Below are 27,440 nucleotides of genomic sequence, written 5' to 3'. Positions count from 1 at the left end.
ATGGCAGCATAGCGGCAGCCTGCCTTTTTTAAAACATTAGAAGTGATGGCGAGAAAACAGGGTTAAACTATGCAAAAAAACGGCCACAAGCTGCAAGACAAAGAAATTAAACAAAGTTTCTTCTTCCAGAAAAATATACCGTATTTACTCGCATAATGATCGCACTTTTAAAAAAAAAATTGACGAAAATTTGAACGGTATAGCCGCATTTAGACTGCCCGTGTGACCGCAGGCCAACGAACAGGCGGCTGCCGCTGCATCGCTGATAGAGCAAGATGGTCATCTGCTGACAGATGGCAAGTATGATCATCGTCGGCTAGACTCGACATCGTCGACAAATTGCAGCAGCAAGTTCGGGGTGCGATTATTACGCAAATAATAAAAAAAATTGAATTTTTCCAACAAAATTCGGGGGTGCGATCATTATGCGAGTAAATACGGTAACAAAAATGATATTGTTTTGCCCTCAGCCTTATATATTAAGTGTATTAGCATATCAAATTCAGGCGTCGCAGCTCGGTAGCCTGGACAGCCACGAAGTTTTAACAGAACACGGTGCAACTGCCAGCTCTGGCCCAACCTTCAGAATAATCCTGCAAAAACTTCCCAGTTGTGCCCGTGCTGCTGCCATCATAAGAGGAAATCTACAATAATAAGCCAGTATTCAAGTGTTCGTCTCCGACAGTAGACAGTCCCTTTAATGTAGTTGCTACGCCGCGTTGCGGCGCTGGCGCACTGCAGTGCAGCGGAAAGAAGAAGAAGAACTCGGTGTGCGCGAGACCGTGGTGGAGCCCGCCTGACGCTGACCGTCCAGTGACGTCCCCGATCCCGACTTGTAAATAAACCCGTTCCCGTCCTCGCAACTTCGTGACAGTAGTTAAAAGATGCAAAGAAAATGGCTGACCTGGCCTGCCTTAAAGAGTTTTTCCCCAAATCCCTGACAGAAACTCGTTCGGAGCGGCAGTGTCCTAATACACCACTCGGGACAGCAGCATTGTAGACAGTCCCAGAACCTGCAAAGGTTGCAACAAAGTGCATGAATGAAAATAAATCATCATAAGAAAACAAACACCTAACAAGTCTTGCAGAAGCCTCACAGTTATTCTGCTCCATCATGCAGTCTCACATTCCTAAAAACATGTGACACTAGCAATGTTTTTCGCTGAAGCTTAGATTCGCTGGTTTGATGTTCAACCCATCCGAATGATATTACACAGTTTAATTTGTTATGAACAAAACAAGCAAGCATATGCTAAAACCAAATGTGGCATTAAGCATAATAAGAAGGTCTTGGACTACCATTCATCAAAACTGCAACATACCGTATAAACACAAATAAAAACCACACTTTCTTTTCCAGATTCGGGAGCCAATTTTCGGGGTGCGGCCCATACACACGATGTAAGAAAAAAATTTTTCAAGCAAAAACACACCAATCAGGGAATTAGTGAAATTTGCTCTACATTCAATCGTCACTCGCAGAGTTTTTCGACTCTGAGCTGGTGTTGTGCTCTGGTGCATGCTCATCCCAAAACAAGCCGTGCAGCATGTCCGCTGTCAACGCGTTATCGTTGTTTCGCACTTCCGTCACATAGCAGAGCACCTCTTCTTCCAGTTCAGGAAACTCACATGGTTTGCCTCGGAAAGTGCACGCATTGCAGCTTGTGTTTCTCTTTTGGTTGCACCTTCATTGGACGCACTTCTCAGCCACGTCGAATTCCCTGTCCGCCACACGCTTGCCGCATTCGAGAGCTAACTCCCAGCCGTGTAGCTGTTAAGGTGCTTGCGCATCGTGCTAAAACTTGCTCGGCGGCAGCACGCGAAAGCCACAACCATCACAACAACTACGGTGAACGAGCTAACATGCCACGAAAGGCTGGAGCTGGCGATACTGATGGGGATGTGGATAGTGGGAAGTCGCGGCGAAGAAAAAAAATTGACGATGATGATGATGACTGAGGCCTCGGGCGCCATCCATGGACGGTACTTGGAAGCTCTTGTACGCGTGCTTGCCCTCCGCGATCAAGCGCTCTGCGATCGAGCGCATCGTTCTTCGCAGCCGGAGCCGATGGCGGAGGCCATGGCGCGTGCATTTAGAAGGCTATTCCCGCCTGGGTCATGGAAAGTTCGGGTGTGGCCCTTACACGGATTTTTTTTAGAGCGCAGCTCTTTGGCGTCCGTTCCTGGGTTTTGCGTCGGCGTCGGCGTCGGCCTCGTAACCAGCTCCGCCCCCCCTTTCATCCCCCCAGCGCTATCGGCGTCAGCGGCATCAGTCAGTCGCTGCTATCTCTTCCTTCCTCCCTTTATCGTGTTGTCCGCTTGCTGCGCGCGCTTCTGCCCCCATCGTTTGCCGCTGGGTGTACACGCCGCCCCCCTCCCCCCTCTTCCTGCGAGTCTCCGGTTGTCAAAGCGCCGGCTCGAACTTAATTCCTTTCTTCGCTCCTCCTCCAATGCAACCCCTGTGCGGTGGCAATCAGAGAGCCAGATCGGTGGCGGCGGATCTGTATATGTGCACCGCCCGAGCCGAAATTGCGAATACGTGTGAAAAATAAAAAAAAAATTTTGTGATAGCGCATACATGTGTTGCTCGATTTCTTTGCCTCAATCTATCGAAAAGGTGAAACAGCTTATTTGCTGCGCTCAAATTTCGCATTAGGAAGTAACGTAATCGTCGGTAATTTTTTTTTTAATATTTCCTTCAGGAAAACGGGGTGCGGCCCATACACGGGTGTGGCCCTTACACGCGTTTATACGGTAATTAAGTATACATAGGCAATAAACAAAATTCAAGACAGCATGCAACTTCTGCATGAAATACGAGAGCAAACTAGCCAGCAACTTAGCTAGCAGTAGGGTTTAGTCTCAACTTCGAAAGCGATTCCCTAACTCATACTTAGCAATGCATCACAACTTGCAGTGCACGTTCCACACTAAGCACAGGAAACCGAAAAACCTTCAGCGCAACTTACCGGCGCTGAATGGCTGCAGACTCCACCTTGTCCTGGTTCTTGTATACCCAGCCAGCAGCAAAAATGGCTGACGACAAACCATGCCGGCGGGCTACTTCCACTTCCTGAAACAAAACTTCGAGTCACCAAGGCTGCCACAGTCATCCCTTGTGGTGAGCAAATTGCCAAAACAATCAATCAAAATGTCAGGTTTGTGAAAGAGAGTGCCTTATTTCTACTTACTATAGAAGCCACGGACTTTTATACGAATCTCCAGAAATAGCAAAGATCAATTCGGAAGCAAAAATAGGAGCACCACTATTGTGCTGTACTTTCCTCGGAGTCTACAAAATCTGGGTGCATTGTTTGTATTTGCACCCCAGCTTTTTCTGCAATTCACTCCCCCCCCCACTGCAAATATAAGAGCATGCACGGTGGTCTTCACACTCTCAACAACTACTGGTGTCTCTGTTAATCAACTGATCCCCTTGACCCACAGTTGTTCTCCCGAGTCAGTCAAATGAGACGACTGGATGAGCTGCACTCACCTTGACTGCCTCACTGCCGCCAAAGTCATTTGTCTTGTGTGCAAACACATCGATGCCGACATAGACGTCGGTCTTGCGGTTGCCAGCATGGCCCGCAGACTTCTGCAACATCCCTTCGGTCCAGCCGTATCTGAGGAAGATGCCGTCGCAGAGGTCGAAGAAGCATGCATTCTTCTCGTTGAGCTCGCTCTGCCAGTCCAGCCTGCCGTCCGGCAGCACACTGTCGTGCCAGATGACCAATGAGCCGGGCACAGAGCGGTGAGTCTCCGTGGTTACGGCCCTGAGGAACTCCAAGAGGAAAGGGCCACAGGTCTCGTCCTGAAAACAGGTGGAACGATGCCATTTATACCACTCTGCTTTGTGCTGATCAAGCACATGACTGCTAAGCGGCCTTGAAACACTACTGTCTGTATTTCCACATTTTCCATTTAGGTTCCGGCGCTTTTGTTAGCTGTACACATCCTCACTCCTAAAGGGCTGCCAAACTTACACTATCGCAACTCCTAGTTCCGTGCTCTCCAGAAACTTGGTTTACACAGGGATGTGTCAAGGAATTTATATCCTCTACACGTTTGTACAATCACCAGTTTTAGTAAGTGTTCCGTTCTTCTAAGCAGGCATTCGAAGTCAATATATCTTTTTGAAAAGCCATGCTGTGTCTTGTAGCAAACTTCCCGCTTTCTTGACTATATGCATGGAACCAAAGGCCATTCTGACTAACAGAACCTATGAGGTATGCCCACTCTCATGTCCAAGATAACTTGCAGAATGTTGAAAATGACCAGGCCAAGATTCAACATTTTGCTCTAGTGCGCATGAAAGAAGACATGCCACAATTACGGCAAATTAAACTTTTTGACCGGGGAATTCCTTACACCATTTAAATGGCACCACGCAGCATACAGCACCTACACAGAGACTAAAAGATACACCCAGCAGCATTAACAACTCTATTTGACAAAAACACTAATCAATGCTACGCATCTGAATCCTTAACCACGTTCTGCACTGCAATTAATGTATCCCAGGAAGTGAGACACAGTTACAAATGACACCAACCATCCCACACTTGATGTTGATGAGCCATCCATCAAACTTGCATGAAGCAGCGATGTGGGCCAGCTGGGACGCAACTACGGACACAAGGTTGCCTTTTCTGATCTTGCTGAGGATCTTGGCGCCTGGACCTGGCTCCACGGTAAAGGCCCCTGAAAGGCCAGAGCAGTCACTTAATGCAGCAGCCTACACCATGACAATGTCCGTCAAATGTGACATTAGCGGTGCTTTCCAATTCAGACCTCCTTTGCTTTTTACTGACAAAGGCCCTACCTTCACAAAACCAGACTGTCATTACGCATTATTCATGGAGCGTACGGTATGGAAGATGGTGAATCTGCAGAGAGCATTAACACATTCCAGTAAGCCCCAATTCAAGGTCCCTCAGAGAATTCCAAAGCTGTGACATTTGGCTCCAAAAGCATCGCAAATATAAGCGACACATAACAAAGCAGCATGGCACAATGAAATATAATAAAACAGCTGACCAAACAATGCACTTCTAATTTGTAACTCTTACTCACCGATGCCTGCGTTTACATTGCTTTGATATTGGAACAGGGACAAGAGCTTCAGCTAATGGCATCCACACAGAATGGAGCATCTGCCACTATCAGCTCCCAGAGACGAGCAACACTACACGACGTCTCTTGCTCATGAACAAGGGCAGGCGTTCAAACTATTTCTGCGGAATATTTCTGCACAAAAGAACACGCCGAACACATAGAATCTTTGCAGTGTAACTCCAATCTCACGCCACTGGTCTTATGTTTTCCCTTCTTCTGTCTGCCATTGACCCGCTTCATTCACGTTTCACATACCATTGTGAAGAAAGAATGGTCAAAGGCAAACGTGGTATCTTTTACATGACCTGAAAAAAATTGATAAAGCGGACTCTGTCTATGCACACAATATTTGCGGCTCAAGATCATTATAGTTTGAGAAAAATAACAAAATTTTTCGCACATACAGTAGGTCCAGCTAACCAAATCATCGGTACAAGAAAGTAAGGCACCTGTAAGAAGTGCAGACTAAAGCGACTGAAGGAGAGCAGCGACATGATGTCCATCTGATTTTCGGCCCCAAATAATGAGACTCTTTGTTATCAACATTGTTGCGGTCTCATAATCTCAGCATGCATTGCCGATTGCTCCCCAGAGTTTAATTTTTGCCGAGTTGTTGCTGGGAAGAAAGACCGGCTGTGTCGTGAAATGATAGACTTTTAAGAACTATGGCGATACATGTGCAAGTGCTCCGTCAGTATCTTTATCACAAAAAGAACTTCGCTTCCTGAATTGCACATCTTAGCTCGTGTTGGCTTGCAGGGATCGGGGTGCGTGAATGAGCTCTTTGCGTTGTTTTCTATTTTGGTGCCTAAACGTATTTACACGCACAGCGTGCCAAATAAATGTCAGTTGTTAGTTCAGCACTGCGTTGTCCGTTTCCTCCTTTCCTCTGCTCTCTTCTTTGGCCTTCGGCCTTGCGCTGTTTCAATCATACAAAGATGCTTTGTTAGGAACTGCAACCAGAGACACTACGCGAGCTGCAGGAGAGCACCAACTGGGAAAACTCCATTTCAAACGTTCGGACTGGTGTCCAAGCAAAGCCTCTGTTGCTCCTCACGGGCACGCTCGATTGGGAGACGCAGTAAGAGGTGCTGAAGCTGCTGTGTTACAGAGCAGGCTTGTTCAACCAGAGAGTAGTGTGAACGTTTTACAGTGTTTTACATTAGCCATCTTGTGCGCAGACACCCTTAAATGCTGTACACGTTGAACAGGCAGCCCCTGTAATGGAGGCACGAATGCGGTATCCTGCACTTATCACATCAGATAACATTTCCAGCACTACCTCTTTTATGCACTGTTCGGTAAGTAACAAATGTTTTCTTCAGAGCACGTACACCAAATCATGACTGCCGTTCCCAGCAGTCAGGATGGTACATATGCTCCCATGATCATGTATTATATAGGCAAGCCGAGTGCGACACATGCTGGCGTTCTATGTAAACCAAGCGGGACGCGTGCCAGTGTTCTAGGTAAGCCAAGTGAGACGCGTTGCTCACGTTCTCTGTCTGTGGCGCACCTGCTTGGAAGTAGTGTGCCCTTTCCATTTGAGGGTATAAAACGAGCATGAGCAAAGGCCACGTTGACGTTCCTGTGCACAACTGGTCCCGAGTATTAATCTGCCGGCACAACCAACGATACACTGCCAGTTCACCACACTGCTAGTTCTGACACAACACCCCCTGTACTTTGATGAGTGCTCTTCCTAGGGGTCTAAACTCCTGGGGGTCGACACAATCGGTATGGTCTCTCCCTGGTTAACAGCTTTGATTGTCTCGGTGAAGTTGCTGTTGCAGGTTCCAGTTACCATCCTGGCAACAGGCACCGGCATGGGTTCAACTCCAATCCTCGTAGCCAGGTTTTTAACGTTTGGAATATTATCTTCCTAGCGAACAGTATCTTGAATAGATTGTAATGAACCATAAGTGGCCATGATCATGCCATGAGGAAAACATTGATGATGGGGACTACCAATATTCAGTGCTTTGTTCAGAAAAAAGAAAGTACCCAAGCTGCAGCAACTGCATGCAAACATCCTGTTGAACCGTGGTATGAATTGAGCTACCCACCTAAAACCTTGACGCCATGCTTATGGCCAGCAGAAATCCACCCGGGAGGCGGGATTGTGACCAGGTGGTGTGAAGAGTAGACAAAGCTGTTGATCAAGTGCCAGTGATGAAACCGGTAGCTGTCAGAGTTCTCACAGCCGTGGATGAACCTAGTAGGAGACAAGTGGTAGCCTTCAACATCTGCTACCGTGAAAGAACAATAAACACAATGCTGCTAGCTGAAGGGTGTTCACCCACTTGCGTCGGAATTAAGTTACAATGACAAAGTACGACAAAATTCGGCTATCACTGACAGCGATGTATGCAGTCGCAGGAAATACAAAACAGCATGTGCTAACTAGTTTCTTTCACAGTAAGCGCGACTAACAGCCCCCAGTTTCTCTTCGCGGTCCCGTCCCTGCGAAATTTAACTTCCAGAAAAATGCTCCAAGTCCATGTCCGAACAAAGTGAAGCTGGTCAACTTTGCTTCGGATATTTATACGAACATGCAATCGCTGAACGAGCGTGCTACGCGTGTTTATGGATGGGCACCGCCGTTAACGAGCGAAATATTTTTATTCTTAGGCAACCATTTCGCTGCCCCGCTCGTGTTCAACTTGCATGTGATAGTACGTACTACTTTGCGGCATCGAACAGTGCCACTATTTTTTTCCTTCAAGAGTTGTCAGTTTTGACCGGTTCAGATCGCGTGTGTAGTGCTGTTCTGCTGACCTGTCCTCCAGAGATCCTCCCATCATGTCGAGGCAGAAAAGAATTTTCGGGCCATCCGGTTCGCCCCGCTTCACGTCTCTGAGCGGTTCGACAGCACATGGCAGCGGATTCTTGAAGCCCAGAAATTCCTCCAGTGTGTTCAGCGCGGCGACCTCCTGATCAGACATCGCGTCGATGGACGTCCGTGACAAACTTGCAAGGACCAAAATGACACAGGCACCAAGACTCAACACGTTCTGGACCAGCACAAATATGCCGTTTCTGTGCCCTGCATCACTTGGAACAAATTTGTTCAAAAAAAAAAAAAACACGAAACACCAGCTCAAAGCCGAGCGAAGCTATCCGGCACGACGTTATGCATACCACCAGCGTTTGTTCCAATCGTTTAGAACTTGTCAACACTCGAACCTCTCGAACCGCCAATCCCTTTCTTGTCAAAATTCACACACATGGAGACGAAGGAATCTCGATGTCTTCATCACGGCGGCAGCATCGCCAACACTTTGAAAATCGCCTCGCCGTAATCCCCTTTCAAAGTTTTTCCCGGCGCCTTGTCAAGTTGTCATCGACCAAGCAATCTGAAAGACAAGTGTTCATACCTCGCCTACCGCAGAGAACATGTTGAAATATGACCGCGAGAGAGCAGGACTGGTCAGTAAATTTTAGTACTTAGCTCAAATTAAAACCAACTGCACTTCTGTATTTTTTTTCCGAGCTCTAGATTGTCTCTTTGAACGCATCAAAAAAAAAAATGCCACTTGCGCCAAGTACTAAAAATTACTACAGCCCCTCAATAAACTAAAATTACTGACCAGTCCTGCTCTCTCGCGGTCATATTTCAACACGTTCTCTGCGGTAGGCGAAGTAGAAACACTTGTCTTTCAACTCCCTTGGTCAATGGGCGGCGGGAAAAACTTTGAAAGAGAAACAATGGGATTACGGCGAGGCGACTTTCAAAGTGCTGGCAATGCTGCTGCACTGATGAAGACATCGAGATTCCTTCGTCTCCATGCGTGAATTGTGAAACGAAAGGGATTGGCGGTTCGAAAGGTTCGAGTGTTGACATGTTCTGAACGCTTGGAACAAATGCTGGTGGTACGTCGTGCCCAATAGTCTCGCTCGGCTTTGAGTTGCTGTCTCGTGGGTTTTTATTTTTTAAAACAAAAGTGTTCCAAGTGATGCAGAGCACAGGAACGGCATATTTGTGCTGGTCCAGAACGTGCTCTGTCTTGCTGCCTGTGTCATTTTGGTTCATGCAAGTTCGTCTCGGACGTCCGTCGACGCGATGTCTGATCCGGAGGTCGCTACGCTGAAGACGCTGGAGGAATTTCTGGGCTTCAAGAAACCGCTGCCGTGTGCTGTCGAACTGCTCAGAGACGTGAAGCGGGGCGAACTGGATGACCCGAAGATTCTTTTCTGCCTCGACATGATAGGAGGCTCTCTGGAGGACAGGTCAGAACAGCGCTACACACGCGATCTACCCGGTCGAAACTTACAACTCTTGACGGAAAAAAAAATAGTGCCACTGTTCGATGCCGGAAAGTAGTACGTACTACTATCGCATGCAAATTGAACACGAGCAGGACAGCGAAACAGTTTCTTAAGAATAAAAAATGGCTGAGGCTTAGCTAAGGTTAAGCCTAGTCAGATGCGAAGCATATTGATGGCTAGTCTTGGTAATACATGGCTTTCCTTGGTTGACGTTCATCCCGCTCTTCATCGGTCTCTGTGGCACGCTGAAGCTTTCGCTTCTCGTTCAAATCAGCCCTGCTTCTAGGCGGCATCCCAACACCTGGCCGCCTCGTAAGTGCCCGGAGAGCGAGGCAAGCTCAGCTTTATACCGCTGCTGTAGCGTCACTCAGCTGCAGCGCCTCTGATCCTCCACCGCCGCGGCCGACCGCGCGAGCCGGCAGCCCATCTCTCCTCTGCTGTGACGTCATGTTGTCACGTGGTCAGCCGCCGCGCCTCTGATGTGGAGCCTCCACCGCCGCGGCCGACCGCGCGAGCCGGCAGCCCATCTCTCCTCTGCTGTGACGTCATGTTGTCACGTGGTCACGCTAAAGGTCAATGGTAGCTCCACCGCCGCACTCGACGGGCTGTACTGTAGCTCTAGTAATATGCTTCGCATAAAAATATTTCGGTTGCTAATGACTTTTTCCATCCGTAGACACGCATAGCACGCTCGTTCAGCGATTACTTGTTCGTATAAATATCCGAAGTAAAGTTGACCACCTGCACTTTGTTCGGATATGGACTTGGGGCATTTTTCTAGAGCGAGAACAAGTTAAATTTCGCAGGGACGGGACCCCGAAGAGAAACTGGGGTCTGTTAGTCGCACTAATTAGGAAAGAAACCATTTAGCGTCTGCTGTTTTGTATTTCCTGCGACTGCATACATCGCTGTCAGTGATAGCCGAATTTTGTCGTACTTTGTCATTGTTACATAATTCCGACGAATGTGTGTAAACACCCTTCAGCTAGCAGCCTTGTGTTTATTGTTCTTTCAAGGTAGCAGATGTTGAAGGCTACCACTTGTTTCCTACTAGGTTCATCCACGGCTGTGAGAACTCTGACAGCTATCGGTTCCATCACTGGCACTTGATCAACAGCTTTGTCTACTCTTCACACCACCTAGTCACAATCCCGCCTCCCGGGTGGATTTCTGCTGGCCATAAGCATGGCGTCAAGGTTTTAGGTGGGTCACTCAATTCATACCATGGTTCAACAGGATGTTTGCATGCAGTTGCTGCAGCTTGGGCACTTTCTTTTTTCTGAACAAAGCACTGAATATTGGTAGTCCCCATCATCAATGTTTTCCTAATGGTATGATCATGGCCACTTAAGGTTCATTACAATCTATTCAAGATACTGTTTGCTGGGAAGATAATATTCCAAACGTTAAAAACCTGGCTACGAGGATTGGAGTTGAACCCATGCCGGTGCCTGTTGCCAGGATGGTAACTGGAACCTGCAACAGCAACTTCACCGAGACAATCAACGCTGTTAACCAGGGAGAGGCCATACTGAGTGTGTCGACCTCATGAGGTTGGACCCCTAGGAAGAGCACTCAAGGGGCGTGTTGTGTCGGAACTAGCAGTGTGGGAACTGGGCAGTGTATCGTTGCTTGTGCCAGAAGATTAACACTTGGGACCAGTTCCACACAAGAACGCCAGCGTGGCCTTTGTTCGTGCTCGTTCTATACCCACAAGAGGATAGGGCACACAAGTTTCGAGCATGTGCGACGGAGAATGCGAGCACGCGTCTTTCTCGGCTTAGCTAGAACGCCGTCATGCGTCCCACTTGGTTTACCCAGAACGCCGGTACGTGTCGCACACAGCTTACCTACATGATACATCTCCCTTTCTCTGAGACGACAAGCCAGAAACCACTCGTACTTTAAATGCTGCTTCTTCACCACGAACACTGTGGCAGTGACTTCGGAGCACTTCTGACACCATGTATCGTTGGTTGTGTTGGCAGAGTAACACGCGGGAACAGTTCCGCGCAAGAACGCCAGCGTGGCCTTTATTTGTGCTCGTTTTATACCCACAAGAGGATAGGGCACACTACTTCCAAGCATGCGCGCCGTAGACAGAGAACGTGAGCACGCGTCTCACTCGGCTTAGCTAGAACGCCAGCACGCATCCCACTTGGTTTACATACAACGTTAGCATGCGTCACACTCAGCTTACCTACATGATACAGGCAGTGACATCCTTGATCATGGGAGCATGTACCATCCTGACTGCTTGGAACAGTAGTCATAATTTTGTGATTGTGTAAAACATTTGTTACTTGCCTACCGCTCTTTAATAACCACTGTATAAAATAGGCAGCAGCACTGGAAATGTTCTTATCTCATGTGATAAGTGCAGGACACCGCATTCTTGCCTCCATTACAGGGGCTGCCTGTTCAACGTGTACAGCATTTAAGGGTGTCTGCACGCAAGATGGCTAATGTAAAACGTACATACTACTATCTAGTTGAACAAGCCTGCCCTATAACACAGCAGGTTCAGCACCTCTTACTGCCTCTCCCAATCGAGCGTGCCCGTGAGGAGCACCAGAGGCTTTCCTTGGGCACCAGTCTGAATGCTTGAAACGGAGTTTTTTTCTTGGCGCTCTCCTTGTGTCACTGGCTCTAGTTCCTAAGAAAGTACCATAAAAACCCGCGTATAATATGAGTTTTTTTTTACAAATTTTAGCATGTGAAATTTCCACCTCATATCATATGTACATCCTAACAATTTACTGTCAAAATCCGTGCGAGACCAGCAGGTTTTGCAACGCCCGCTCATCACACCACTCCGTGCTTCACTTGGCTCACCCTGGGAGCGGCACAGAGGGGCCGTTCCACTCCTGCGCTCCCGTCTGAGCATTTCGTGCATGCGCAGAAGCACTCCTGCTTCCTCGCGCAGTGAAGCGGATGCACAAACCCGCTGTGTGAGCGCTATCACTATCACGCTTTCAGTGAGGGGAGGCGTTATCAACCGGTGGCATAGATTGGTAGTTTCGATTTCACCACCACTTCATTACGCTGACCTGACATCGCAACGCCAAGGATGATTGGACCTCGCATAACATCCGGACCACGAAAGCATTGGCACCGCCTCAGGCGCTGCAACATTGTCTGTATGAGATAGGGAGAGCGTGCAGTTACTGTTACCGGACACGGGCCTCTCCGACCACACTGTGCACTTGGATCGCGGACACTTGGGCCAGCGTTTCTGAGGAGCTCACCGGTTGTTATTTCAGGAAATGCGGGATATCTAACGTGCTCGATGGTGCCGGTACACCAGGCGATGACAGTCACCAAAGCTCCGACGGACAGTCCTGAAGTGTGCACGCCAGTGCATATATGCCAGAATAGGTCTGTACATACTCAGGATGCAGGACTTGAGTGGGTGCAGGCACGGTGCCTCTGTACCTGCTGCCGCTCGCTCTACATGCGTTGTATCCGGTGCGCCAACGTACTCAAATAATCGGAGGGCATTCGGCTTCAATGACTTCCGGTACGCCTTTAGATGCCCTTCCTTACTCGCATTATATATGAATGCGAACTTCTTTTTCCGTTTTTGCTATCTCCATATTACACCTTGTATTATATGAGGGGCCGTCTTATGCGCAGGTTTTTACAGTATAGTAAAGTTCAGGTTCTTCTACTCTCCTTGCACCAGAGGTGCCCCGCCGGAGACGGTTGGTTTAACTGGAAGACTGAAGCTTGATCTTCGCACCAGAGGTGCCCCGTCAGAGACGGTCTCAAGATGAGTTGAGACGCAGGGATAAAAAAGGGAATAACTGAAGATTTATATACAGATATTTACAGCGTATACAATTAAGCTTAGGCACTAGAGACAAATTAAACAGCAAAGGATAAACAACAAAAAGGCGGAACTGGCTAACACTAGGGGAGGCCCCTACTCGGCTTAGCCGAAGATGCATAGCATCTCACCTTAGCGCAGAACCCCTATTCCGACATTGAAACTAAATCAATTGAAAGTCAGGTGCTTCCAACTTTCTGCTGCTTGGGTCATTGATGAAATCAATCACAGACAATGTGGAGTCCTCAGATCTGCAAAGTTTTGGAGTGCGCATCGTGCATGTGAAGACTGCCAAACGACTTTGATGCTACCATGTCTTCACAGCGCATTCAAAAATGTCGCCTTATGGGAAAAGATCTGTCTGGCAGCTGCTGCCACCAGTGTGGCTCATGAGATACTTGCTCTTCCCAAGCCACCTATTAGGATGAATCATTAATTTAATTGCCACCTGCCGCGGCGGTCAGATTGCTCACAATCCAGTGGGAAAGGTTGTGATGGCACCAAAAGGTCATGTGACCTGGGTGGCTCACCTAGGTTGCAGGAGCGCCCGTTTCCTCCAGCCACTCCAGCAGCGAGGCTTCAAGTGGTCAGTAACGCTGGATAATTTCTTCCGACAGGGGGTTCTAACATTCTCACATTGAAAATAAACTACATTGAAAAAGAAACTTTAGTTGTCTAACTGCAAGCCAGATAACTCAGTGTGCCGTAAGCATCCTGAATGGCTCTGAAGCCTAGCGGCGAAACTTTATCTTTCCTTGGGATAGTTTCCATGCTTTGGCGTTCAGCTCATCGTCTCTTGAGAGAGCCAGCCAGTATCCTGTCTAAACATTCTACCGCCTACTTCTATTGCGCATTCCATAATTATAGCTGTCAAATACATGGGACGGACGGAGAAAATAATTAGCTTTCATTCACTGCCGTTTCTTAATCAGATCTCCTGTTTCCTGAGAGAGCTAGCCAGTATCCTGTCTAAAGATTCTACCACTTACTTCTATTGCTTGAACATTACAGCTGTCGCCCTCAGGTAAAGCGGAATATCTGTTCTGCAGTGAGATCCTGAATTCCTCCAACATCCCTCTTACTGCTAACTCGTTGACGTGCTCCTGCCTCACTAGTTACTTCCGTTCCCTCCACAAGTCTGTGCTAATTCACGGCCTTGCCATCCTCCGGTCTCTGCATCTCACTCTGGTGAGCACCTCCCGTCCTGCATGATGCACAGTGTGCGCACAACATGAAGTCTGTTTCATTTTAGTCTCATGATTCGTGATTTTTCATGTGCACTTTCAGTTCTTCTGTTAGTGCAAAAAGGTATTCATGATTGGAATATTATTTTATTATGCAGACTTTACTAATAAATCTCCCCTAGAATTCCTAGAAATTATGTCATATTCACCCACTGCCTGCATTTTGCCTACCTTGACATTGAAGTCACTGAGCAGTACAGTGTACTGTGCTTCTCCTTTACTCATTGGCGATTCTACGTTTTCGTTGAAGCTTTTGACTATCTGGTCATTATGACTAAATGTAGGCATGTGGGTCTATAGAACCTTCAACAATTTGTACTTTTACAGTAATTGCCACCTTCTTCTTAATACTGTAGAATTCCTTTATGCTACTAGCTATATCCTTATTGATAGGGAATCTACATCTAGCTACCGCTTGTCCGCTAAACCGCAATAGCACATTATGTGCCCGCCCTTCAGCACTGTATATGCATCATCTATCCTCCTAACCTAAGCCATTTGACTTTTTTTTTAATATCTATTAGATCCTGAAACAGCGCTGTTAGCTATCCTCTCACTGGGCAAAATTATAGTGTTTAAACATTGCCAGGTTCAGTGTAAATGGCGGCCTGTCCGGAGACAGATTCTTAGCACTTTCTGCTGCATCACATGTCTGAACGAGCCACTGAGGATGGCCAGGGTTAGTTGATGTGTTCATATAGGAGGTTGTGGCCGAATACTGCACTAGAGTAGCCAACTCCTGTTATGGTGAGAGGGTTGGCAGTTCTGGTCGCCGGATCAAACCATCCCCTTTGTCTGATTCTTCAATTCTATGGATACTCTGTTTTTTTTAATGTTAAGGAGCTCATGTCGCAGAAAATGTCGCAGAAAATCTCCTGTTGTCAGCGTCAGCAGCGTTCTCCGTGAGAGAAAATCCCCAGAGAGGCAACCCAGGAGGTGAATGCTCCACCTAGATCACATAACCTTATGCCATGATCATAGCCTGCCCACCAGATTGTGAGCAAACCGTGCACCATGGCAGGTGGCAGTTATATTAATGACTGGTTGCGATGGGTTGCTTGGGAAGAGCAACCTGGGTTGCAGAAGCACCAGTGGGGGCAGCACCTGCCATCGCAGGGCAGTTGCGCATCGCTTAACCGCTGCACCACTGTGCCAGGAGTGGTATGAGGACTCCCAGGGATCTGCGAATGCTATGTAGAGAATGACCAATGCCACATATGCGGGCGTTAACCCATTAATGCTATCACGTCATATCCTTAAGGCAGAGCATAAGTGTCCCCTCAGATTTTTTTGATTGGAGTAGAGAATTGCAGCGGCTGGGTTACGAGCTCTGCTCCTGTCTGTACTTCTGTGCTGTCGCTGCATCATTAATGTTCAATATATCTTTACTGTGCCCCAAGGAAAGCCACCAGCTATAACATTTGGCGACATTGGTGGCACTCTGAGAAACCTTGGTTCATTTCCTCCTTGTCATTTGATTTGAAAACTACTTCTCAAAGTTAAACTATGGTGTAGACCTGTGTTGTGTGACCAGAGAAGAATAATGAAACGCTTATGATGTACTATAGAAAATTGAATGTCCATTTCCTCTTTAAAGGGACACTGAAGCAAAATTTTAAAATTGAACAAAAACGCTGAAAATAAATTCTCGGAATGTGATTACACCGAAATCTAGTCGTCACTGTGCATATTTTCCAGCGGATGTTTTTATTTTCGATGTTTCATGAGCGCGTGCCAAGCCCTCGTGGCCGGCGCGAGGTGAAGAGCGTGACTTCATGGCACCCTCCCATGGCGACAAATATGGCGGCACCCTTCAATGCACGAAGCCTCGCTTCAGACTGGTCTCATCGTTGTTACTGCCTTTTTCAGCGTGTTCACTGGTCATAAATGGGCCACCGGTCTTTCGCTTTGTCTCCTGTCACCCATAAGAAAACGTATGACCAATAAATTTGCTTAATTTTTTTATTTAGAGTGACGATTCTACCCCCTTTAGGCTAAGAGGGACGTCGGTTTGTTCACAACAATGGTTCCCCTCTTAACCACTAGATGGCGCCACTAGTCTGAACATCGCCGCGCTTCTGCTTTAAAAGTGAGAATTTTAGAAATGCCGTAAGGTCCGCAAAAAACAGCTGCATTTAGCGGACGTAAGCGTCAATACGGTTATGGTATGTAGACAGCATCAATTAACATCTTGACATATATGTGTACGCCGTGAGCGGACAACAGATATGGAAAAGCTGTGAGTAGCGATGGCAGTCGTGCTGCTGCGAGAACGGTGGGCACACGGGTGCAATGACGTCTAGTCACAGCTTCCACAGGTGGCTGCCAGGTGCAACGATATGGCAATAAATCCCGAAAAAAAACCTGTTATCCGTCTTTTTCGCTAAAATGCTTGTCGCATTTATCAATTTTAGCAGTCAAGCTCTTGTTTACATGTAAAAGAGTAGCTCCAAAAGTTTGGTCCAGTATCCCTTTAAGCTGTGCCCAAGAATACACTGTAACTGGGGCCCAAAATGAGATGGGGAGGATGTCGCTGCTCTCCTACAGTCATTTGAGTCCGCACTTCTTAGAAGTGCCTTGATTTCTTGTACCGATGATTTGGTTTGCTGGGCCCCGACTGTATGTGTGAAAAATTTTGTTATTTTTCTCAAACTCTAATGATCTTGAGCCTCACATAGACAGAGTCAGCCTTATCAGTTTTTTTTCGGTCATATAAAAGATACATTTTTCTTTGACCATTCTGTCTTCATAGTGGATGTTGAATGTAAATTACGCGTGTCAATGGCAGGCAGAAAAAGGGAAAATTTAAGACCAGTGTCGTGAGATTGTAGTTTTACTGCAAGGATTCTATGTGTTTGGGGTGTTCTGTGCCACAGTTGTGCAGAAATCTTCCGCAGAAATGGTTTGAATGCCTGCCCTTGTTCATGAGCAAGAAGTGTCATGTAATGCTGTTTGACCTGGGGGCCTGTAATTCAAGGTGCTCCAAACCGTATAGATGCCATTAGCTGAAGCTCTTGTCCTTGTTTCATTTCAAAGCAGTGTTAATGCAGGCATCGGTGAGCAAGAGTTAGAAATTAGAAGTGCGTTGTTTTACTATATTCATTGTGCTACGCTGCTTTATTGTGTGTTGCTGATATCTGCGACCCTTTGAAGCCAATTGTCACAACTTTGGAATTCACTTAGGGAACTTAAATTGGGGCTTACTGGAATGTATTGGTGCTCTCTGCTGATTTGCCACCTTCCATAGACCTTTGCAAAAAGGCCTTCGTGGGCGCTGCCATATTGTCACGTAGTGGTGACTGCAATCAGGCGAACAGGAAAAGAGCGAGAATGTCTTCGAAACGAAACTTTTTATTTGGGCTGACTTGCGCCCGCAAAGAACTGAATCACTCGGCGGCGGCATAGCAACAAGCGTGCTCGGCGGTCGTCGAACAGAATGCCCGCCACTCTCGGCGGGCATTCAATTAGTCCAATCAGTTCAAATTAGTCCAATTGGAAGGGGGTGAAAGACATCCTGAAAGGCATGAAATTGATTGAATCATTTTATGATAACTCAAGAGGCAGTACTCCACTCTTTGAAGCTAGATCAAGGTGTCTTTTAGCGTGCAGCTACAAAAAGAAATTTAACAAAGAAGGTGACACCTGTGCTGTGTGTGGTAAATCTGTGGAAACAACTGAACACAAGAAGAGAAGTTTATTTGAACAGACAGACAGATATATACACAACTCTGTTCATACATGATGTCCCCTTAGGGAATGAACATATTCAGGATAGAAAGGGCTATTCTAGCCTTATGCAGGCAGCCTGACCGCGTCCATCCTTATGCAGCAAGTAACAGTACTGTAAAATACTACAAGGTAACTTAAAGCTTAATATGTAACAAAGAGGGGGGGGGGGGGGACAAGTTGCATTTCCTGTTTAAACGTAAATATTGCACTGCAGCTGCATAAAGCTCGAACAGTCAAACATCTTGTGAGGAAGCCCTCCAGGATTCTGAAGCAGAATATCTTGAAGACAACTTTACTAAGCATCTTGAGTAGCTGCATGCTGAAGTCGTAAAGATCTTTCCTAAGACAGCTTCCGGACATCTTGGCTAGATGTCTTCCAGAATGTCTTGTAGCATCTTTTGTAGCCCGAGATGTCTATGACCATTGCAGACGTTTTAAGATATCTACAAGATATTTTGTGCTCAGTGGGCACGGCGGGTAAAGAAGCCCCTTCTCCTTGCTAGAAGCAGACAACGCAACCAATGGACCAATTGCTGCAACAAAGAGATGTCTGACACTGTGGTGGAAAGTGGTGCACTAGTCGACTGTGTACTAACTAGTTTGAGCAGTCATGCGTGCGCGCCAACGACACTGAAGCACGTACAGCGTGGGTAGAACGTGTGTGTGCCCCGCCACCCCGTTCTATCGCGATACTGGTTTTGTAGTGAGAGCTACATTGGCCATGAACTTGTGATTTCGCTGTGGCGGTGCTTCGAGGAGGCGCAGAGACCGACCGTGAGCCATTGCCTAGCAACTGCACCATCTGGCATGACACTGCGCGCCTCGCCGCCACCGCCGTTTGGTATGATGCCACACCGCTTGCCCCGTCGTTGCGTTCTCCTCCGCTCGCTTCGCCAGCTGTGTCTCGTGCCTGCTAACATGTCGTCTTTAATGCAACAACAACATAGCTAGACAACCAGACTAACCTGCACTTGCAATCAAGATGAACCAAGGCTAACCAAGCTACGCCTTAGCTTTCACTGCATATATCCTGGCATAGCCCCACGTTAGCAATTACTGCGCTGTTTCGCTGCCCGAAGTCCATGTATTCGCATACAGTTGCGCCTTATGGATACTTCCGTTTCCGAGCTTGGCGTCTACAATCGTGAGTTGTGAATAGAGCAAGTAACACGAAAATACTCAGCTCAAAATTGTGATTGCACTCTGCCCAACTGTATAGCGGTAGGCAGTGAAGCAACTATAGGCTTATCGCGCTGGATGCAAGCACGTATTGCATTGTTCTGATTGCAGTTGTTTTCTAAAATTGCAGCGCCGTTTCGAGCGCCGCATGCGTCTTAAGGCGCGTGATGGAGGGCTTCGCTCCGGTCGAATCTATTCGACGTCGGATTTTCGTTGCTCGTTGAATCGGCATCAGATTCCATATTTGTAGCTGCGTCCATAATCGCCCGACACCTGCTCCTCCACATCGGTTGCATTAAAGGGACACTGAATGAAAATCCCAGGATATTCAGAAGGCGTCATATTTGCATTCCTAAGATAGGATTATCCTATAATATATAGCATAATAATATATAATCTATATAATATATAGATTATAGCCCTTATTCCCATTAGTTTTGAGCGGATGGTTGCATTTTTGACGTTTCGTAAACGGCACTCTTTTTGTTCTCTTATATTCCCGCAATCTCTGTACCACAGTTTCGTGCTTTATTGTAATGCATTACTCTACAGCATGTTCTGCAGTTAAGCGTGCGCCTTAGACTGGACTGCACCTCACAGCTGAACGGTGAATTGTTCTAGCTCAAATTTTGCACAGAAAATGGCGTTTGGTCGGCAGAATTGTTTTATGCCTGATTTGTTTGGGGTACTTGCCTAAATCAATAATAAAAAGTCGCATATTCTCACCTTTTGCGGCGGCGACGAAATAGGCCACTTTCTCTGCGATTGTATCGGTGGCGCCATCTCGTTTGTCGGCCGTCGGAGATTCGGCAAAGGACGTGGGGGAGTGTTTTGCAGCAGGTTTAAAGATGCTGTTTTCATGGTGGAAAAAACAGCGCAAACTAAGACAGAAAACACAGAACAAGAGGAGAGACACTACAAGCGCTGAATCGCAACTAAGGTTTATTAGAAAAAACAGAACAGAATATATACAGTAACCACCCATGACTGTGTACGTCATAACACCGGGGAAAACAGTTCAATGCAGCGAAAGACGTACACGGTACTTTAAGACTTTGTTTATTTAAAGCTGATGAGCGCGCGAGGAGGGGGCAAGTGGCCGTTAGGACGGAACACTGCACTGGTAACACACACACAAAAGCAGTAAAGGGACACAACACTTCCTTCCCCCTTAGAAAGTTGCCTGGTAGCATGCAGGGGGTCGGCGCTCACGTGTGGAGGCGCGCTGGCTTTGTGCGCTCGGGGGAGAAACACTTGTAGGTTGGCTGTTGTTCGCTGTGTCTCCTAGGTCTGTCCTGGGCGAAGTCTCTTCTTCCGGGGAGAGGTGCCAGGCTATGTGGGTCGATGGTGCACGCGTTCTCTCCGCTGGCGGACAGCTCTCAGACGGCATCGTAAATCTGCGCAGCTGGTTGAGGTGTCGGCGTGCTACTGTGCCATGTATGTTGACGAGCCAAGAGCGCAGGCCTATGCGTCTGACAATTGTAGCTTCCTCCCAGCGTGGCTTTTTGAGAAACTGGCGGGCGAGGACGCGCTGCCCCTCATTAAGCGTACCACAGCGCGGAATTGGTTTTTCTTCCCGGAACGTCTCTGCCTTTGGCTTGGGGAGGATGGCTGTGAGCTGGGTTCGCATTTCGCGCTCGAACATCATTTTTGCTGGGGTCTGGCCTGTTGTGCTCTGAACCGTCGTGTGCTGCTTGAAGAGAAAGCATGCAAGGCGGCGCTGCAGCGAGCCTGTCTGATCTCTTTCAAGGGCGCGTTCTAGCTCGGCTACGTAGCGCTCGGCTTGTCCGTTTGTTGCTGGGTGGTAAGAGGCCGATGTAATTGATGAGATCCCGTTGTCGCGATAAAACTTGAGGATCTCCGCAGACACAAACGGTGTTCCGTTGTCCGACACTACCTTGCGCGGCAGGCCGAACGTTGCAAATAGTGATCGGAGGTTGTCAATGACTGCTGCCGAAGTCGTCTGTCCCAATTGCCTTATCTCAAGCCACTTTGTGTAGGCATCTACGACCACAAGTAAAGTGCAGCCCTCAATTGGTCCTGCAAAATCAATGTGCAATATGTGCCAGGGTGTGTCTGGCTTTTCCCATTCTGGGACAGGAGCTTTCGGCGGGGCGCTCCGACTGCTCTGGCAAGGCTTACATTCTCGCACCATTGTTTCGATGTCGTCGTCAATGCCAGGCCACCACATGTAGCTTCTGGCACACTTTTTCATTGCAACGATGCCCCGATGTCCAGCGTGGATGAGAGACATAGCTTGTGTGCGTAGTTCTCACGGAATCACAACTCGGGACCCAAATATGATACAGCCGCCGTGGGCGCTTAACTCCGTAGCTCGCCTGCGGTAAGCGTCGAAGTTGTCCCCCTTGAGTCTGCGCACGTTGCCTTGTTGAACAGCTCTGTAAACTAGCCGGAGAGCTGCGCACTTCTGCGTAGATGCTGCAACTGTGCCTGCTGTAAGCGGAGGTTCTGGCAGTGCTTCGAACATCAAAACGTCTCCTGGTGGAAATGGTTCGTCAACAGTTGCGTCTAGTGGCAGGCGGCTTAGCACATCCGCGTTTTGATGTGTATTCCCATTGCGGTAGACCAGATCGTAGTCGTACGCTGAGAGTTTGATGCACCAACGCGTCATTCGCGGAGACAAAGTTGGTGGCATAGGCTTTTGTGGTCCCAGAATGCCCATTAGCAGTCGGTGATCCGTTATAAAGGTCACCTTTCGGCCAGCAATGTACTGGTGAAAGTGTGTCGCCGCGTAGACGATGGCTAGCCCTTCTTTGCAGAGTTCCGCATAGTTGCGTTCTGCTTGCGACAACGTACGTGAGGCGAAGGCGATGGGGGCCTCCCTTCCTTGGTCGTCAGTTTGAGACAGAACCGCGCTGACTCCGTACGGAGATGCGTCGCAAGCCAAAAGCAGAGGCTTCCTTTCGTCGTAGTGGCGGAGGCCTGTACACCTACGAAGCAGGTCTTTCAGTGCGTCGAATGACTGCTGATGGCGCGCCGACCATGTCCATCTCACATCTTTCCGAAGGAGTTGGTATAAGTCGTTGGCCACAGTAGCTCTTTGTTCCAAGAACCAGTCGTAGAACGTCAAGAGCCCGAGAAAAGCCTGTAGCTCCTGCTTGTTTCTTGGAGCTCGTGCTTCTGTGATCGCTCGCACTTTGTCCTCGGTAGGGTGAATGCCTTCTGCATCAATTCGGTGTCCCAGAAATTGCACTTCTGGCACCGCAAAACAGCATTTCGCTTTGCTTATGTGCAAATTTGCGTTGGCTAGCCTTTCGAGAACGAGCTCTAGGCGCGCTGCATGCTCTTCAGAAGAAGTGCCACTGATGATTACATCATCAAGGTAGACACAAACTCCTGGAATGCCCTGAAGCACTGTCTCCATGAATTTTTGAAATATGGCCGGGGCTGCAGCTATGCCAAAAGGCAGTCGCTTGACTTTGTACAAGCCTTTCAGTGTGTTAATGATCAATAATTCAGCAGTTGACTCGCTCACCTTCAGCTGCTGATACGCCTGGGTGAGGTCCAATGTGCTGAGGACTTGCGCCACGTAGTACACTGAATACTTCTTCAGGTGTCGGTAGCGGGTAAGAGGACGCTTTAGTCGCAAGATTAACGGTGCTCCGGTAGTCTCCGCAGAGGGATATGGTTCTGTTCTTCTTGCGAACTACCACAAGTGGTGTGGCCCATTCTGAATGCTGCGTCGGCTCGATGACACCTTGCTGCTCCAGTTTGTCCAACTCTTTTTTAACTGAAGCTCGGAGAGCAAACGGCACCGGCCTGGCCTTCAGAAATTTGGGTTGCGCGTTGTCCAACAACTCCAGTGTGACCGGGGGCCCTTCGTTTCCTGGAATGTCTTCCGAGAATACTCTTTCGCATTTCTCTTGCAGTTGCTCAACCATGTTCTGGCTCGGCGTCTGGTGTATGCCGCATATCATCACGCCTAATGGAGAAAACCAGTTTCTCCCTAGAAGGCTTGATCCTGAGCCCTTCACAACAAGCAGAGGTAGTGTATAGGTCTAGCCGTTGTAGTTAACCTGCATGTTGGCAGAGCCCAATAGTGGGAGATTCTGTCCTGACCACGTTCGCAGGTGCGTGTCGTCTCGTTGCAGGGCGGGTGCGTCAGATGGCCACGAAGTTCGGAACGTGTCCTCACTGATCAGAGTACAGGCCGCGCCGGAGTCCACCTCGAACTTAATCAGTTGGTGATGTACGCTTACTTCTGTAAAAATCTTCGGTCGCGTGCTGAGATTCATGGTGTTCAGGTCGTACAACACAGATGGCGTTGCTGATGTTGTTCCATGGAGATCAGATCGCGGCGTATTCTCTGAGGCGTTGGCGCTGTGATTAGGCTGGGAAGGTGACTTTATCTTGGCAAGTCTCCGCTTCGTAATGCATGCTCTCTCGATATGCCCTCGCTTGTGGCAAAAATTACACTTGGCTGACTGGAATCGACATCCCTTGGGGTTGTGTTGGTCGTCCCACCGCCAGCAGCGTTGTGTCTTTTTAACCGATTTTGCAACAACAGAAGGTTTGCGCACCTGGTTGCTTGTTTGGTGTACCGGCTCGGTGTTCCGGCGAATCCCTCTCTGCTGGTGACCGGCGCTCTCCGCTCGAATGGCGATGTCGTAAGCTTTGCTGAATGTGAGGTCCTTCTCAGCGAACAGGCGCTGCTGCAGTGAATCGTCACTCAGTCCGCACACAAATCTGTCGCGTAACATCACGTCCAAGGGAAGCATGGTGATGTTAGCAGAAGAAGCTGCGCCTCTTTCCTGCCCGGCAGCTGTTGTGGTCAGCGTCCCAAAATTGCAGTCGGCAGCGAGCTTCTTGAGCGCTGCTACGTAGGCGCTCACAGTTTCTCCTTCCAGTTCATCTCGTCGTTGGAAGCGAGCCTGGCTGTAGACCTCTGATGGCCTTGGGTCGTAGTGCTTTTAGAGCGTTTTTACGATGTCGTCGTAAGACACTGCCGCTGGTGTGCTTGGCTGAATAAGGGCGCAGACAGTGTCCTAGGTTTGCTCCCCGCACAGCATCAGCAGGTTGGCCCTCTTCAAGGCTGGGTCTGTGATGTTGTTAGCTTCAAAGTAGAACTGAAGGCGTCCAACCCACAATGACCACGATGAGCCGTTGAATTCTGGTATCTGATTGGGAAACCCTCGCGTAGCCATGGCTTTTCAATAGCGTTGCGTAGCGTGGGTCGAATCCACTTTCTCGTCGCCACTGTCGTGTCCGGTCGCTGTGTTCAATGCAGCGAAAGACGCACACGGTACTTTAATACTTTGTTTATTTAAAGCTGATGAGAGTGCGACCAGCGTCGACCGAGGCAGGAGCCGAACTGGCCGCCCGAAGAAAGGAGGGAGCGGTGAAGCGTCCACGGGAGTGAATGGCTTCCCAAAACAGGAGGAGGATGCGGGGACGCACCGTGGGGGGCATCTGGCGACAGCGCGCGAAGAGGGGGCAAGTGGTCGTTTATTTATTTATTTATTCAAAATACCTTACAGGGCCCAGAAGGGCATTGAGTAAGCGGAACAAAAACAATAGATTAAGCAAATAGGAAGAATAAATTAAAAACAATGCATGATACAAGGCAAAAATTAAACACAATTATAAATATACAGGGCAAAACGTAACTACAAGACATACATCACCGCGAGCAACAAAAATTAAAATAGTAGCAAGAATGCATCGCATGTACCCAATACACATCAAAAGAAAAAGCAGTAGCCATAAAAAACATACAAATGGTTGAAATTGCACAAGAAACCAAAACTTAGTAAAATACCAACGAGAAGAAAAGGGAACCAAGGACACAGAACAACCTGAAACAAGACATAATGTCGTTAAAGAAAATGTTTGTGCAGCTGGTCTTGAAATGATTGGTGGTTGCCGATAGATGCAGAACACTGCACTGGTAACACACACACACAAAAGCAGTAAGGGGACACAACACTTTCTTACTCCTGTGGAGCTCTGGATGATCAGATATGTAGTTAGTGTTGGCTGCGTGCTTCATCAGCGAACCTTGTGAGCAGGCTTCTTTCGAGAAAGGCCATGTTTGGCTGCATCATATCTAACGTTATGTTTACAAAGTGCAGTACCAGTTGCCCCCTCATATTTTATTTCCTTGGCCATGCAGTATGGATGTGGCTGCCCTATGATCTACATAGTACCTGAGAGTACAGCAGCAGCCTGCAGGTAAGTTTGACCTACAGTGCAAGTTTCTTCCCATCTCAGTGCACATTAAAAAACCCCAGGTGGTCTAAATTTCCGGAGCCCTTCACTACGACGTCCCTCATAGCCTGAGTTGCTTTGGGACGTTAAATCTCAATAAACAATAAACAACATATAATCGATACTCTTTTTCTTAGCTCTGTGCAGTGGAGGGTATCTGGCTGTAGTGCAAAATACTTGTACAGTGATGGATAAAAGTTTGTGATATGCGAGTTCTTGGGAAAAATTTCTGTCTGTACCATGCTGTTAGCCAAAGCAGTTTAATCAAAAGACTACAATCATGAGGGGAGATTGATGAGAGGCTCGTACCTATTCAACAAGTTTCAGCCGACTGCCTAGCAAGGCAATGTAAACACAAATGTTTTTCTGGAAATCCACATCCCGCAAACTTCTCTCCATGATTGAGCCTTGTGCTAACCACTGAGTCATCAGGTAGCTTGCAGCTGTGTGGTAAGAATTCCTCCTCTCACACTTGGGTTTTTTAGACCTTCAGTATGGATGTGGTTGCCTGTGAGAGTAGCTGTAGTGTCTTGCACGGTAAACACATCGTTCATGCACTTGCACAAAGCTGTTTGCAGTATGGTGTATCTTGTCTTTTATTTCCAGTGTTTTTAAGCAATATATATTACATTTCATGAAACATTTTCACCTCCGTTGGTTACTACTTCAGAGTTGTTCAAGATGTAAAGTTGCTCTCGTAACTACAGATGTCCAGCCCTGTATTTGTTGCAGAAACCACCATAATGAAATCATACCATATGGTCTAACGAACACTGCACTCCTCACACACCATAGCCTTTAAATACATGAATGGCTTTTATAGTGGCGACCACCCCTCAAATGAGGCCTTCCAGTCAGTGGCATTGACCAGTTCTCAGACATCGTGGTTATTTCCGTAGAGTGAAATCGCAGGTGGCTGGCATGTACCTCTGTGAAATGAGATTAACTGCCACGTCATGAAATCCAGTCGACGTCATTGGCCGGAGGGCCCCTGTTCGGGGGCATTGGCTGCTGCATTCTTGAGTTGCGTCCTTCTACGTATAGTGCCAACAGTTCACGTTAGGTGTAAGGAACATACCAGCCTCTGTCATGTTCCACTAATTCTTAACAAGCTTCCTAATGAAATATTCTTGTTTAATACGTGCAAAGCTGTTAAACTGTCCATTTTAAAATTCTTCCAGCTCTAATACTCCTGATCGCAAATTGTCCCGTGCTGATTTTCTTCGTGCCTTTACAAGATTTTTTTTTTTTAACTTTTATGGCCTACTGTTTGAAAATATATATTATTACTATTTCAGTAATATGTAGGGAAACATAAGTGTCGTGTTATCTTTTCTCATGCAGCCGGTTGGAAATAAATTGCCTGGTCTTGCATTTTTGTGTCTTTTTTAAGACTTGCAACCTGAATGTAACATACCTTTGTAAGCTGTGGTTGGCACTGTGAGATAAGGCATGACATGCGAATGGCCTCATTAGATCTGCGGGGGATATACTTGGATATCCGTATATCCGAAAAGGGCCGTACGTCCAGCAACATACAATGGTTGATTGAGCCCTTAACAGGCTCCAGCTTCTTGCGGGGGAAACACTTAAAGGGACCCCAGATAGGGCATGTAAAGTGCAATTGCATTTTCCAGGCAAACTTCTCAACATGGAAGCCAGAAAATGCAGCTACTGGCAAAGGTTGCCTTGACTAGCATCATGTGCCACAGGCTACCTTAACACAGTGAAGTGAGCTGGTTGGTGAAAAAAGGATAGCTAACAAAACATGTTCTACTAAAGGTGTGCCAGAACTTCATTGAACACTGCTGTTCCCTTTCTGCTTTTTTAAACGGCGCACATTA

At 47.7% G+C, this 27,440-nt stretch overlaps 2 protein-coding genes across 7 annotated transcripts in view; one reads left to right on the top strand and one right to left on the bottom strand.

Moving 5' to 3' along the window:
• Window positions 1-27,440, bottom strand: part of LOC149347008 (uncharacterized) — a 318,847-nt gene that overhangs the window by 16,772 nt on the left and 274,635 nt on the right. For all 6 annotated transcript variants that reach the window (XM_089586805.1, XM_089586804.1, XM_089586803.1 and 3 more), the window contains exons 10-13: window positions 4,556-4,704; window positions 3,497-3,814; window positions 2,970-3,073; window positions 905-1,013 (exon numbers count right to left, since the gene is read on the bottom strand). In XM_089586805.1, coding sequence (XP_089442931.1) covers window positions 905-1,013; window positions 2,970-3,073; window positions 3,497-3,814; window positions 4,556-4,704 — 680 coding nt within the window. The remainder of the gene's footprint in view (window positions 1-904; window positions 1,014-2,969; window positions 3,074-3,496; window positions 3,815-4,555; window positions 4,705-27,440) is intronic.
• The window catches only part of LOC149347012 (cytosolic endo-beta-N-acetylglucosaminidase-like), a 218,180-nt gene continuing 199,543 nt past the window's right edge, over window positions 8,804-27,440 (top strand). Inside the window, exons 1-2 of the mRNA XM_089586810.1 lie at window positions 8,804-9,348; window positions 10,442-10,590. Of these exons, the coding sequence (XP_089442936.1) occupies window positions 9,182-9,348; window positions 10,442-10,590 (316 nt within the window). The 5' untranslated portion in view covers window positions 8,804-9,181. The remainder of the gene's footprint in view (window positions 9,349-10,441; window positions 10,591-27,440) is intronic.

Source organism: Amblyomma mixtum, chromosome 4 (genome assembly GCF_055824585.1).
Source record: "Amblyomma mixtum isolate Tamu chromosome 4, ASM5582458v1, whole genome shotgun sequence".
NCBI classification, from domain to species: Eukaryota; Metazoa; Arthropoda; class Arachnida; order Ixodida; family Ixodidae; genus Amblyomma; species Amblyomma mixtum.
The sequence above is the reverse complement of the archived record's forward strand: the minus strand, read 5'-3'. Positions and strand labels throughout refer to the sequence as shown.